Below are 12608 nucleotides of genomic sequence, written 5' to 3' on the forward strand. Positions count from 1 at the left end.
TAAAACATTTCCTTTTCAGAAAATCTAATTTGCAATGTCCAAAGCAAAGCCCTAGGGCTTGGGGAGGGGGTGGCTCCTTTATTCCTCTGGTCGTCCCTCTCCCCTAGCCTGCTCCATCCCTTCCTCCAGACGGGTGGGATGGGGTTAGACCGGGGTTGGACCCTGCTAATGAAGCTGATGCCTGCCTGGATAGTGTTCCCCAGGGCTGGGAGATGCCCTGGCTCTACAGAGTCCTGATTTTATGGGAGTGCTGGGGGCACAGTGCACCACTGAGCTGCTCCAGGTGCTGGATAGTGTCCCCCATCCTCAGCCACAGGCATGGGAAGCAGCAGGACTCCTGGCGTTGGGACCCCACTGGGGACTGTGCCATTGCTCACAGCAGCCCAGCCTGGTGCTCAGTATCCCCACTGGCACAACCAAGGGCCAAATCCTGCTCTCCTGGGGCTCGGAGAGCAGCTGGACCTCCAGACTGACAAACCCTTCTTGGGATCATGCCAGCCCAGCACTCAGCACCCTCACAGGCCAAATCCTGCCATCCTCAGGCTCACAGAGAGGCTCAAAGATCTTCTCTCCCAGCTGGATGTGGGCACAGGAATTTGGGGTGACTGTATCTGTCTAGGACAGGGACAGGCACAGTGTGAGTGCAAGCCCAGGCAGGGGATGCTGCTGCGTCCTGGTCCCCAAACTGGGATGTGTTGGAAGCAGCGCTGCAAACCCCTCCCAGCCATCACCAGGGCGTGACCGTGGGGTGCTGAGCCCCCTCCCAGCCATCACCAGGGCGTGACCGTGGGGTGCTGAGCCCGGGCGTGCCAGTCTGTCCCTCCCTGCTGCGCTGCGTGTCCCAGGCACAGAGGGCTCTCTCGGGATGTATGCCATGTGTGCGCTTAAATCGCTGTCCAGCCGCAGGCAGCGCTGCCTTTGGGGATTGCCGGGGCGCAACTCCCCGTCCCCGCCCTGAGCGGGAGCAGGGAGAGGCCGGGGTGGCCGCGGGGTGTCGAGGCTGCGGGGGCTGCACAGACCCTTCAGGACGGGAGCGCTGGGTGTCAGCACCGAGCTGGCAGCCCCAGAGCCGGCACAAAGCTGCCGGAGCATCTCCTCCGATCGCTTCATGGCAAATAAATGGATTAAACCCCCGGCATTGCTCCTGTCCCTGTCTTCCCCATTCCCACGAGCTGCTGCCGGAGGGGGTTTGGAATGCTGGCCGTGGCCACGGTGCAGTCCCGTGTTCCACAGCTCTCCAGCTTGGGTCCCTGTGGGGGGACACCCTGCCCTGCCCCCCAGCACGGGGGTACTGGGGAAAGATTTGATTTAAAGTTTTAATGAGCATCACTCATTGCCTGAGCCAGCAGTGGGGCAAGCAGCAAGTGTGACACTGGGACTGCCATTCCACAGGACTGGGAATCACCAGGGTTTTTTTCTGGGTGTTGGAGAAAATCCCCCTCTGCTAAGATGCTTGGACATCCCCTTGGCAGCCTGTCCCCACCACGGGGATTGTCTGCTCCCGGGGGACACAGCCTAGCTCCTATCCCAGCCCATGGGCTGCCAGACGTGGTGTCCCCCAGTTCTGGTCAGAGTCACCAGCCCCCAACAGAGCCCGGCCTGGGATCTGGGCACGCCGAGCCCATGCACAGCGTGGCTGTGTCCTGCCAAGCCCTGCCTGGGACACAGCCCTCCCTCCTCCTGGTCCCCACGGGCTCGTCCATGGCCAGAGCAGCGCAATGCAGGCCTGGCTCCCGCTGGCACTATAAACAGCGGGACTCGGGGAGGGAGCGGGGCTGCCTGGGATGGGGGTGCCGGGTGCCGTGAATCCCAGCGGCTGCTGACCGGGGGCACCGGCGGGGTGCAGGGCTGGGGGGTGGGAGGGCTCGGCGCTGTCCACCCCGGGACGTGCGATGAGTTGTGCAGAGATCGCCCGGGGGAGGGACGGGGCTGCGTGTGCGACTGTGAGTGTGTGAGAGTGTGTGTGTGTGTGAGAGAGAGACATTTATAGATCACGTGTGAAACTTGATCTCCCCGCAGTGGACCCAGAGGAAAGAAAAAAGATAGAAGTATTGTTTTTAAACAGATTTTTTCCTTTGTTTTTCTTTTTTTTTTTTCTTTTCCTCCCCTCTCCCCCTGCGAGGGCTGGCGATAAAAGGCCGGGGCGGCCAGCGCCGGCTCAGAGGGAGGAAATGCCGAAATCGCCGCGGTCGGACGCGGCGGCGAGCGCCCACTGACCCATCCCGGCGCATCCCCCGCCGCGGCACCCCGGCCCCGCGGGGACCCCCGCGCCATGCGGGCGCTCAGCCTCGGCCTCGTGGCCCTGACCTGTGCCACCACGGCTCTGTGCGCTGCCGGAGCCCAGCGCCGGGCTCTGGAGGGCGGCGGCCGCCGGCGCTACCACCGCGTGCAGCACGGCCACTGCAGCTACACCTTCGTGCTGCCCGAGGCCGACCCTCTGCCCTGCCCCGCCGCCCCCGGCCCCGCCAACGTGCTGCTCCAGAGGGATTCGCCGGCCGGCACCGCCGGGCACGGGGCTGCCCAGCGCCTGCGGCACCTGGAGAGGATCCTGGAGAACAGCACCCAGTGGCTGCTGAAGGTAGGGGGTAGGATGGGGGATGTGGGGGGACACGCAGCGGGGTGGTGTGGGCAGGGATCTGTGCCCAGCACCCACTCATGCAGCATCCTTGTGGCACAGCTCGGGCACTGGGGCCTGCGCCCACCTGAGCATCCAGGTCAGCTTTTCTGTGCAGGTGTGCAGCTGGCATCAAGCACTGCCTGCATGGACGGGATGTGTGCTGCGGGTTCTGCAGGTGCTGCTGCAGATCACTCACCCAGAGCACTCCCCACTGAGGCTGTATTCCCTGTCCATCCTTGCCACAGGGCTCCTCATGGTCCTTGCTGGGTTAGCCGTGCCAAGCATCCCTTGGGGATCAGCATTCCAAGTTCTGGGCGAGGAGACTGGGAAGGGGTTTGGCCAGTGGTGGGGAGAGGGTCCCAAGGGCAGGGGCCACCAAAATCTCTCCAGCTTCATCATTTTCCCTCCTACAGGCTTTGCAGAAGCTCCCAGCACTTGGTGAGACTTTGTGTGGGAGCAGTGGGGTGCCACACCAGAGGGGCTGCGTACCCACAGGGTTGCCACCCTCAGCCCCCACTGGCTCACCCCGTCCCCAATGCCTGAGGCAGGAAGCAGCATTTCCTTCCTGGAGCCCCCAGCAGCTGAGTGTGACTGCCTGCGTCAGACCCAGGAATAGCTCATCCCACGGGACACATCCCTGGGGGCCCTGAACCCCACAGCCCGTGCCAGGAACACTGGGTACCTGCACTGATAAGAGGGGAAATGGCTTGTCCCCAGCTGTCACTGACCCAGCAGAGCCACATGCTTGTCCTGTGGTGTGCCACCAAGCTGCAATGGGACCTGTGTGCCTCTGTGCCATTTCCTGGGTGATGTCCCTGTGCCGAGCCCCTGCAGCACTCAGGGATCAGGATGGGGCCAACACACTGAGTGGGGATCCCGGGGATGGCCTGTGCCAGCCACGCTGCTTGGGTAGCCACCCTGGCTGTGGGGGACAGTGCAGGCAGCAGGGACGTGCAGGACGTTCTTCCTTGTCCCCTCAGCCATCCTAGAGAACAAATTCCTCAAGAGCTGGGAAAACGCTGAACCGTGGCTCTGCTGGCAGCCAGCCCAGAGTGCTGCAGAGGGGTCAGCAGGGCCAGTGACAACCTGGCTGGTGGCACCGAATCTCTGTCACTGTGGAACCTGCTGGGCCTGCTGGGTGCACACGAGTCCCGGGGTCCCTGTGCCCTGGGGTCCCTGTGCCTTGGTGTCCCTGTGCCCTGGTGTCTTTGTGCCCTGTGTGCCCAGGCCAGCTCTCGGGATGAGGGCAGCCTTTGTATGGCCAAGCAAGGCAAGGGATCAGGGTCCCACCACAGATGCACATGGCCCTGTGCAGAGCAGACAGCCACAGGCAAAGTGGGAGTGCACATCTGGGCAGCTGTGGGCAGCAATGCCCCTCACCACAGCCCCAAGGAGCACAAGGCAGTGGAGCACTGGGCAGCCAGTGCCTCATTCCTTCCCCATCCTCATCCTGTTCTATCCATCCATCCCATCACAACAATTCCACCCCATCCCATCCCATCCCATCCCATCCCATCCCATCCCATCCCATCCCATCCTGCAGCATAGCTCTCTCCTTTTAGAGGCAGCTTGCAGCTATGTTTTTTGGTGTTGTTCCTCAGCTTCCCAAATTTCAGCAGAGCTGCCCAAGAACGCTTGTTTTGGTCAGACTCCAGCCCTGAACAAACAAACGAGGGCTCAAAAGAGGCATTGGGTTCAGGGACAGATCGTAAACAATGTTGCATCCCTGTCTGCTCTGCCCTGGCACGGGGAGCTCCACAGGGTGCTGAGAAATTGGGAGGTCTCTGGTACCCAACAGGTTCCCCAGGTCCCCTCAGGCATCCCCAGCACTGGCCTCCCCCAGCAGCCCCATCCATGGCACTGGGGGCTCGCCCACCCTCCCCACTCAGCACCCCTTGGTGGGGACATGGCCAGGACCCAGCACACAAGGACACATCAGCTGCTTCCATCTCAGGAGGAATTCATTTTAGTTCAAACACAAACACTTGATGGTGCCACTGGGTCTAGCGGGGGACTTGGGGTGGGATGGGGTCTCCAGTGAGGCAGTGGCATCTTGGCAGCTCTGAGGTGCCTGAGGCACAGGGGCTGGTGCTGCTCACCCTGGGATGTGTGCAGTGGTATGGGGAGCAGGTGAAGGGTTTTCCACCCACCTGTGACTCAAGGATTCCTGAGCCGGTGCTTGTGAAATGTTTAGAAATGCCAGAGCGGGACAGGAACTGGGGCATAGGGGAGGGATGTGGCTGCAAGAAGGCAGCACAGGATGATCCAGCTGTGGGCAATGGGATCCCAGCATGGGGACAGCAAGTGGCTGAGTTACCTCCTGCTCCATGGTGATGTTTTGAGGTGAACAAAACAGCACCACAGCTCCTCCCGCAGCAGCTCTGCCCTTATGGTGCAGAAATGAGTCTCTGAGGCCAGGAGAGCCCAGCTCACATCAGCACCCACGAGATTAAGGAGGGGGGATCCCAGATTCTCTGTCCTTGGCTCAGAGCCTGCCCCACTTGTGCTTGTGTCCCCTATGCCAGACATGCCTGGGGACACTGTGCCCCACTCCAGCTCCCAGGGAGCTGCTGGGGCCAGGATCCAGGGCTCCATCTCCAGGGCTCTCAGCCTTCCCTGTGCCAGCTTGACCTTTTCTGTGGGTATGTTCTGCCCTCAGCTCGCAGATATGTTTATTTAAAAAAAAAAAAAAAAAAAGGCAAGATTGAGAGGGAGAAAAGGCCTCCCCAAGCCCTGTGAAGCAACAAGATTAACGACGTGGTTAAAGGGAAACTCTCCAGCAATCCCTCAGCTCGGGGAAATGTTTTCCAGACGCGGCTTTCCGACCTTTCCCTGCTTCCTCCCTGAGAGCATGTTCCTGCGAGGGAAAATCCCCAGGGAAACGGGTGCAGGCAGTGCTGGCTGGGATGGTCAGCCCTGGGACCTTCCTGCCCCAATCCCTCCTGCCCCACATGGATGCTCACAGTGGGGTGATGGTTTTGCCACTGCCTGGTGCAGAGGAGGAGGGAGCAGTGAGATTTCGTCATGCCAAACAAGTGCAGAGCCCTGTGCCCTGGCCCACTGCCGGCCCCACTCCCACGCTGAGTATCCCAACACTGCTGCCTGCCGTGGTGCTGAACATTCTGGTATTCCATGGTGCCAAACATCCCAGCACTGCTGCCTGCCTGCCACCGTGCCAAGCATCCCAGCAGCGCTGCATTCCCACCCCGGTGCAGAACATCCCGGCACCACTGCCTGCTTTCCACACAGCCCAGAGAGCAGCATCCCAACCCTGCTGATCCTGCTCCACGACCCCACAAGATGCAGGGGGATGTGGGGCTCTGCCTGCACCTCTGGGGAGCTCAGGCAGGGAGCAGGATCTGGGCAAGCAGGGAAGCAGCATCTGCGGGATGCAGGGAGCTGGGCAGCCCCCGTCCCTCCTGCTCTCAGGGGCTGCTTTCCCAGCGTGGGCGGCAGCGTGGCCCCTTCCGCTCCCTGTGGCCCCGCCGAGGGACCGTGCCCCCACCGAGGCCATCGCCCTGGGGAGGGGCTGAATGGGAACCTCATGGCGGGGCTGCCAGAAATAGCAAAGCCTTTGGGAAAGGCGGCTCCCCCGCGGGCTGGGAAAGCGGAAGCGTCATCTCAGCTGTGTCCGAGCTGTGTTCGCAGCCAGCTCCTTCCCAGCCCCGAGCGCTTCCAGGCGGTGGAGCGGCACAGGGTGCCGGACACCCGCCTTCCCTGGCTATGGTGTCCCCTCACCCTCCATATCCCCAGTGGCTGGGGGCCGGCAGCTGATGCTGATGCCAGTGCCAGCCACTCCCTGCCTGGCCGCTTGGCACAGGCAACCCTGGCTGGGCATCAGCCCCAGCTCGCCAGCACACCTGGGCACACAGACGCCCATGCCAGGCCCCAGCTGGTACCACAGCCCAGGAATCTTGGCAGCCGGTGCTTGAGGAGCCTCCCCTGCAGCAGCTCAGCTCGCTCTGTCCTCTGATAAGATTCCAATGACCCCGAGGTGGGTCAAGCCTTGTGGAGACACAGGGCTGTGCCCAGCGGTGCCAGGCTCAGCTGGGATGCTGAGATAGAACCCGAAGAGGTGCCCAAATGACCCCCTGCACCCTCACTTCCCTGCACAGCTGGAGAGCTACATCCAGAGCAGCGTGAAGCCGGAGATGGCGGAGCTGCAGCAGACGGCAGTGCAGAACCAGACCGCCACCATGCTGGAGATCGGCAGCTCCCTGCTGAACCGCAGCGCCGAGCAGAGCCGCAAGCTCACCGACGTGGAGGCCCAGGTACGGCGCGTGTGTCCCCACGTCCCCGCACCCTGAGACGCGGCGGGTGGCACGGTTTGTCTGCAGGTAAAAGCGATGCCCTGGGTGACGCAGGGTTTAATGCACCGGTGCCAGAGACGGCCGGCCCGGTGACTCCTGGGGTGTGGTGTGGCCCTGGCTGCTGATCCAAGGCTCCCTCTGCTCCCGAGGCAGGTGCTGAATCAGACGTGGCGCATCGAGATGCAGCTCCAGGAGAATTCCCTGTCCACCACCAAGCTGGAGAAGCAGCTGCTGCTGCAGACCAATGAGATCCACAAGCTGCAGAACAGAAACAAGTAGGGGCTGGGGTGGCTCAGGGACCCCCACAGCCCTTGGACCCCACAGGGAGGTCTCTAGCACCTCACACTGCATTTTGAGGGGGCTTGAACCCCTCCACGTGCTGGCTGCGATCGCTGGGAGGTTGCACAGCCCCAGCACGGCCACTGGGCTTTGGGTTCCCCAGGCTGGGCACATCCCAGAAGTGAGGGTACAATCAGGGGGTGCAGCAGGGGGTGGGGACAGCAATGGGTCCCTGCAGACACGCTGGGACCGCCCTGCCACCCCATCACCGCTGCATCCCACTCCCAGCATCCTGGAGGTGCGGGTGCTGGAGATGGAAACGAAGCAGCAGGCGGAGCTGGCGGGGGCTCACTCAGAGAAGGAGAAGCTGCAGCGGCTGCTGAGCCGGCAGAGCGGCACCATCGAGGAGATGGAAAGGACGCTGCTGGCTGCCAGTGCCAACACCAGCCTGCTGCAGCGCCAGCAGCTCCAGCTCCTCCGGTCTGTCCAGAGCCTGGTGCGCCTCGTCTCCCAGGGCAGAGGTGAGCGGGTGTGCGGGCACAGTGGGGGCAGTGGGAAAGCTCCTTGTTCTCCCAGGAGCGTGCCAGGGTGCCCCCTGTGGTCTGCTCAGCTTGAGTGACTTCACCTCAAAAATCATAGGATCATTCAATCGTAGAATGGTTTGTGTTGGAAGGGATCTTAAAGCTCATATCACTCCAGCATCCTTCCACTAGAAAATGATCCACTCATTGCAAACAGGGAGCAGCTTGGAGCCCCAAGGGCTGGGTCCATAGCCTGATGCCATTCCCAGCCATGGCAAACCCCCAGGGGTCAGGCTGGCAGCAGCCCTGGTGGCACAGCTGCCTTGCTCAGCCCTCAGGAGATGGCACAAAAGATAAAAAATAATCTGTGATCATAAAGGGAGAGGGAAGAGCAGCAAAGCGTGGCAGGGCTGCAGGGACATCACAGTTTCTGCCTTCTCACTGTCCCCTCTGCCACAGCCATGTCACCTGGGCAGGAGCAGCAATTCCAGGACTGTGCCGAGGTGCGCCGGGCGGGCATCCATGCCAGTGGCATCTACACCCTGCACATTGCCAACCTCAGCGAGCCCAAAAAGGTGAGCACAGTCCAGAGAGGGCTTCCCTGCCACACCCTGGAGTGTTGCCCACCCAGTGCACACCAGCCCCACACCAGATCCCTGCTGCTTGGCACATCCCAGGGCAGTTTCCCCACCCCATCCAGCCTTGGGGGCTGCACAGGGGTGAAGGCAGCGCCCACAGGATGAAAGCAGAGCTGGCACAGCCTTCCAAATGAGGGCATAAAACTGATTTTAGGCACCCTGAGCTTTAAGCACCAGACCCCAGCCACTGTCCACAGCCATGGAGGGAGGAGAGAGCCCTCAGCCAGGCACGGGCACAGCACACCCTCACCAGCCCCTCAGCCAGCTCTAGCACCCACAGAGCACCCACGCTGAGCTGCCCAGCCTGGCAGGGATGCACCTGGCTCCGAGCCACCCGCAGGTGTCCCTCGCTCCCCTTGCAGGCATACTGTGACATGGAGACGGATCGAGGGGGCTGGACCATCATCCAGCTGCGTGCCAACGGCAGCCTCAGCTTCCAGAGGAGCTGGAGGGAGTACAAGCAGGTGTGTGCCTGGCCGGGGAGGGGGACACCCTGGGGGCACCCCGGGCAGCCTGAACAATCCCCCTGCTGCTCCACAGGGCTTTGGGGACGCGTCGGGGGAGTACTGGCTGGGGAATGAGGCCGTGCACCTGCTGACCAGCCGGGTGCCCTACGCCCTGCGGGTGGAGCTGCAGGACTGGGAGGGCGGCCAGGTGTATGCCCACTACGGGAAATTCCAGCTGGGCAGTGAGCGGCAGTTTTACAGGTAGGGGAGAGGCACTGTGGGAACAGCCACCCCGAACTCCCCATCTCTGACTGTCCCCAAGCCCTGTGGGCAGCAGTGCCCAGGGTGAAGGGCTGGGTGGGGTGTTCCGGGGAGGTGCAGGATCACCTGGGGCTTCACTGGGTTGTCCTGGTGTAGTTACGGTGCCAGGTGCCAGGCACATTGTTGTGACACTTTCATCTCTCCCTGGGCTTCTGAGAAGTAGATTTTTAATGTATAAACTTGCATCAAGACAGTGGGATTTGCCATCCCCGTGGGAGCAACGTGGGCACTTGCACTGAGGTTCTTTGTTTGGGCAAGGGAGGTGACACAGCTGTGGCCATCAGGCATTTCCAGGGGTGTTGGGTTTCCTCAGGCTGTCCATGTCCACAAAGGGATGCTGTGCTCCTAATGCTCAGCTTGCCATGAGCATGTACTCCTGGCCATGGGCAGGAGGGTGGAAAGCAGCTGGGCTGGAGGTGGAACCAGACCCCAGACATGCTCTGCACCATCCAACCCATGCATGCACCGAGCTGACCCCAGCAAGAGAACCAGAGGAGACTTGGGGGTCCTCTCTGCCCCAGCATACCACAACCCCCACTCTTGGGGGCCAAGGACAGGAGGCCAAGCAGGATCTCTGCCCACATCCCTCTGTGCTGTGTTCATCTCCTGGCAGCCCCTGAGCAGTGCTGGGGGCTCTGTGACCCTCTGGCAGCCAGCAGTGACAGTGGCTGTGTTCCCTGGGCGCAGGCTGTCGCTGCAGGACTACAGTGGCACGGCTGGGCAGCAGAGTGGCCTGGCACTGCAGGGCACCCAGTTCAGCACCCGCGACGCCGACAACGACAACTGCCTCTGCAAGTGTGCCCAGATGCTGTCGGGAGGTGAGTGGAGCAGGGGGACACCCCCATGCAGCACCCATGGGTGCCAGCCTGCCATGCCACCTCCCTGCCCTTCTCCCTTCCCACAGGATGGTGGTTCGATGCCTGTGGCCTCTCCAACCTGAATGGCATCTACTACCCGGCCCGGAACAACATCCGCAAGCTCAACGGCATCCGCTGGCACCACTTCCAGGGGCCCAGCTACTCCCTGAAGGGCACCCGCATGATGATCCGACCCACCAGCTTCTAACGTGCCCACGGCAGTGCCAGCACTGAGAGACAAGTCCGGGACAAGGGATGGTTGGGGGCGGCTAAGATGCCCCAGCTGCTGCAGGGAAACTTGGCCATGAGTTTATTTTTTTACTCTCGTTTATCCCACTTTTCAGAAGTCTGCAGTGTCACCACGGCCATGCTGGAGGAACCGTGGGCAGGGGTGAAGGGCGCTGCAGGAGCTGGAGCTGCAGGAGCTGCACGAGTGGGACAAAGCCAGACCTGCCAAAGTGGACTCCAGCATATGGAAACCCCCTGATCTCACCTCAGCTTCTCTCCCCGAATTTCTGCTGGGCCTCAGGGTTTTGTCTTGGGGACAGGGCTCCAAGACCCCCTGGTGATGGGGCTCTGAGAGCCCCTGAGACCATATGCATTCAGAGGGACCCCAGACATGATGGGGGCTTTGCCTTTTCACTGGTTCTGGATATTGTAAATGCCCCACCATCCCACTTTCCTGCAGGATTAGAGGAGATGGATGGGACAGGAATCCTGATAAGCATGGAGGCTGGTGGTGTCCCTCCTTCCCCTTTTGTCCAGACACAGACATGCAGAGGGCCACAGGCTGTCCCCTTCCAAGCATGGCCCGAGCCACTGTCCCCATCTCTGGCAGGACAGGCACAGCTCCTCATGGGATGGAGCTGGGTTTCTCCAGCTCTCAGAGAGGACAGGAAGAGCAGGGGGTATCCTTGGGGACATTCATGGGGACCAGTCCTCGGATGGCCAGTGGCCCAGTTCTGGAAGGCGCTTGCTGGGAGCAGACGCTGCAGTGGCAGGGGCTGGCAGGGCCCCAGGACAGGCAGGAAGGGGCTGGGGGCTCGTGGGTGGGGAGGGGGCTGTGGGTTACAGGGGCTGGGAGCGGGAGGTGGTGGGTGCTGGCACCGACACGGCTGTGCACGCAGCAGAGGGGGGGCTCCTGCTGCCTGCCCTCATCACTGTCCCGAGGCACCCGCTAATTAACGCTGATTAAAGCACGTGACGTTGTTGGCGCTTCCAGAAGATGCTCATCAGTGGGGAATAATTAAAAAATGGAAAACACGGGGGGCGGTGCTGCCGGTTTTCCTTCTGTCCTGGCTGCCTGCCTGCAGCTCCTGCCTGCTCGTGGGGCACCCGTGGGGAATCTCAGCGCAGAGGGTGAGGGTGATGGACATTTCCCCGGCTGTCCGTCCTCCCTGGAATAACTGATGGCCTCAGCTGTGCTCCCCATGAAACTGGAGCCACCGGGAAGCAGCTGCCACGGAAAGTGATAGGGAGCATGGGGCTGTCCCCAGCAGGGACATGCAACGGGGGGGCATTCTGGGGGGGGACACGTGTGTCTGAACGTGTCTGTGCCAGGGTTTCATGCTGGCAATCCCATGGGTGAGGGTCAGATGGAGACTCCTGGTTTGGGAACAAGGCTGCTGTGTGTGCATCTGTGTGTGCACATCGAAATGCTGCTCACAAACACGCGTGCACATGGACACACAGACATCCTGCGTGCACGGGATCGTGCACACATGAGCACACAGGGCTTTGGATGGCCGTGTCAGATCCCATTCATGCAGGGCATGGGACACCAGAGCCACACCAAGGACTGGCAGCACCTGAGGGACAGCCCAGCCCTTGCCTGGCGTGGGGACTGGTGGGCCCCCCCTCTTCTCCTTAGCAATAGCAACAAATTTAGACCAAGCCCTGGGACACACCACGCTAAGGAATCCGACAGCACAGCCGGTCCCAGCACCAGCGAGGATCTGGTTCCCTCAGAGATTTCCCCAAGGGCAAAGCCTGTCCCCAGGCGATTGCCCAGGGTCCCTGTCACCCTCTGGTTTCCGGAGTGTTTTCCTTGGGGAGGCACCCAGTGCCCCGTGCCATCATTAAGGATCCCCTGGGTGTGCATGTCCTCCCAGAGCACTTCATCAGCCTGACTCACAGCCACATGCCATCCCCGTGCCCTGTCACCACGTCCTGACACCACATCCTGCCCTCCACATTCCCAGCAGCTGGACCTGACAATAACCCAGCAGGAGTCACGTGGACCTTGCACCCTAAGCAGGGGATCTGTGTGGACACACACCAGCACAAACAGAACACAACAGAAATCAAGCTGGGGTGGTAAATTCTTCTTTATGACAGCTTTTCTGGGGACCCCAAGGGCTGGATGGAAGCCCCAGCCAAGGGCCCGTGGTGCTGCCTTGGCCGGCAGCTGCTGGGGAGCTGCCACTGAAGGGAGGCAGAGGCAGCCCCAGGGCTCAGGTGGGGTCCCTGGGTGCAGGTGCTTGCTGATGGCTTTGATGTCACCTTCCCCAGCAGACACCTGCCTGCATGGGACATCAGGAGCACGGTGACTGCAGGGCACAGGTGGCACCTGAGGCGCCAGGGGAGCTGTGGTGCCATGCGAGGCTGCCCTGGGAGAAC

At 61.7% G+C, this 12608-nt stretch overlaps 1 protein-coding gene across 3 annotated transcripts; it reads left to right on the forward strand.

Moving 5' to 3' along the window:
* The first annotated feature begins 2107 nt into the window (after window positions 1-2107).
* Window positions 2108-11254, forward strand: ANGPT4 (angiopoietin 4). 3 transcript variants are annotated; one of them, XM_041396172.1, is made up of 10 exons: window positions 2108-2578; window positions 6733-6888; window positions 7081-7202; window positions 7495-7727; window positions 8187-8302; window positions 8728-8829; window positions 8906-9072; window positions 9820-9950; window positions 10037-10242; window positions 10334-11254. In XM_041396172.1, the coding sequence occupies exons 1-9, from the start codon at window positions 2273-2275 to the stop codon at window positions 10195-10197; spliced, it is 1494 nt and encodes a 497-aa protein (XP_041252106.1). In that variant the 5' UTR covers window positions 2108-2272; the 3' UTR covers window positions 10198-10242; window positions 10334-11254. The 3 variants fall into 3 exon arrangements, with proteins under 3 accessions (XP_041252106.1, XP_041252107.1, XP_041252105.1); XM_041396173.1 differs by having other exon boundaries at window positions 10037-10230; XM_041396171.1 differs by having other exon boundaries at window positions 10037-11254.
* The last annotated feature ends 1354 nt before the right edge of the window (window positions 11255-12608 follow it).

This window comes from Onychostruthus taczanowskii, unplaced genomic scaffold (assembly GCF_017590055.1).
Source record: "Onychostruthus taczanowskii isolate IOZ18803 unplaced genomic scaffold, ASM1759005v1 scaffold126, whole genome shotgun sequence".
NCBI lineage: Eukaryota > Metazoa > Chordata > Aves > Passeriformes > Passeridae > Onychostruthus > Onychostruthus taczanowskii.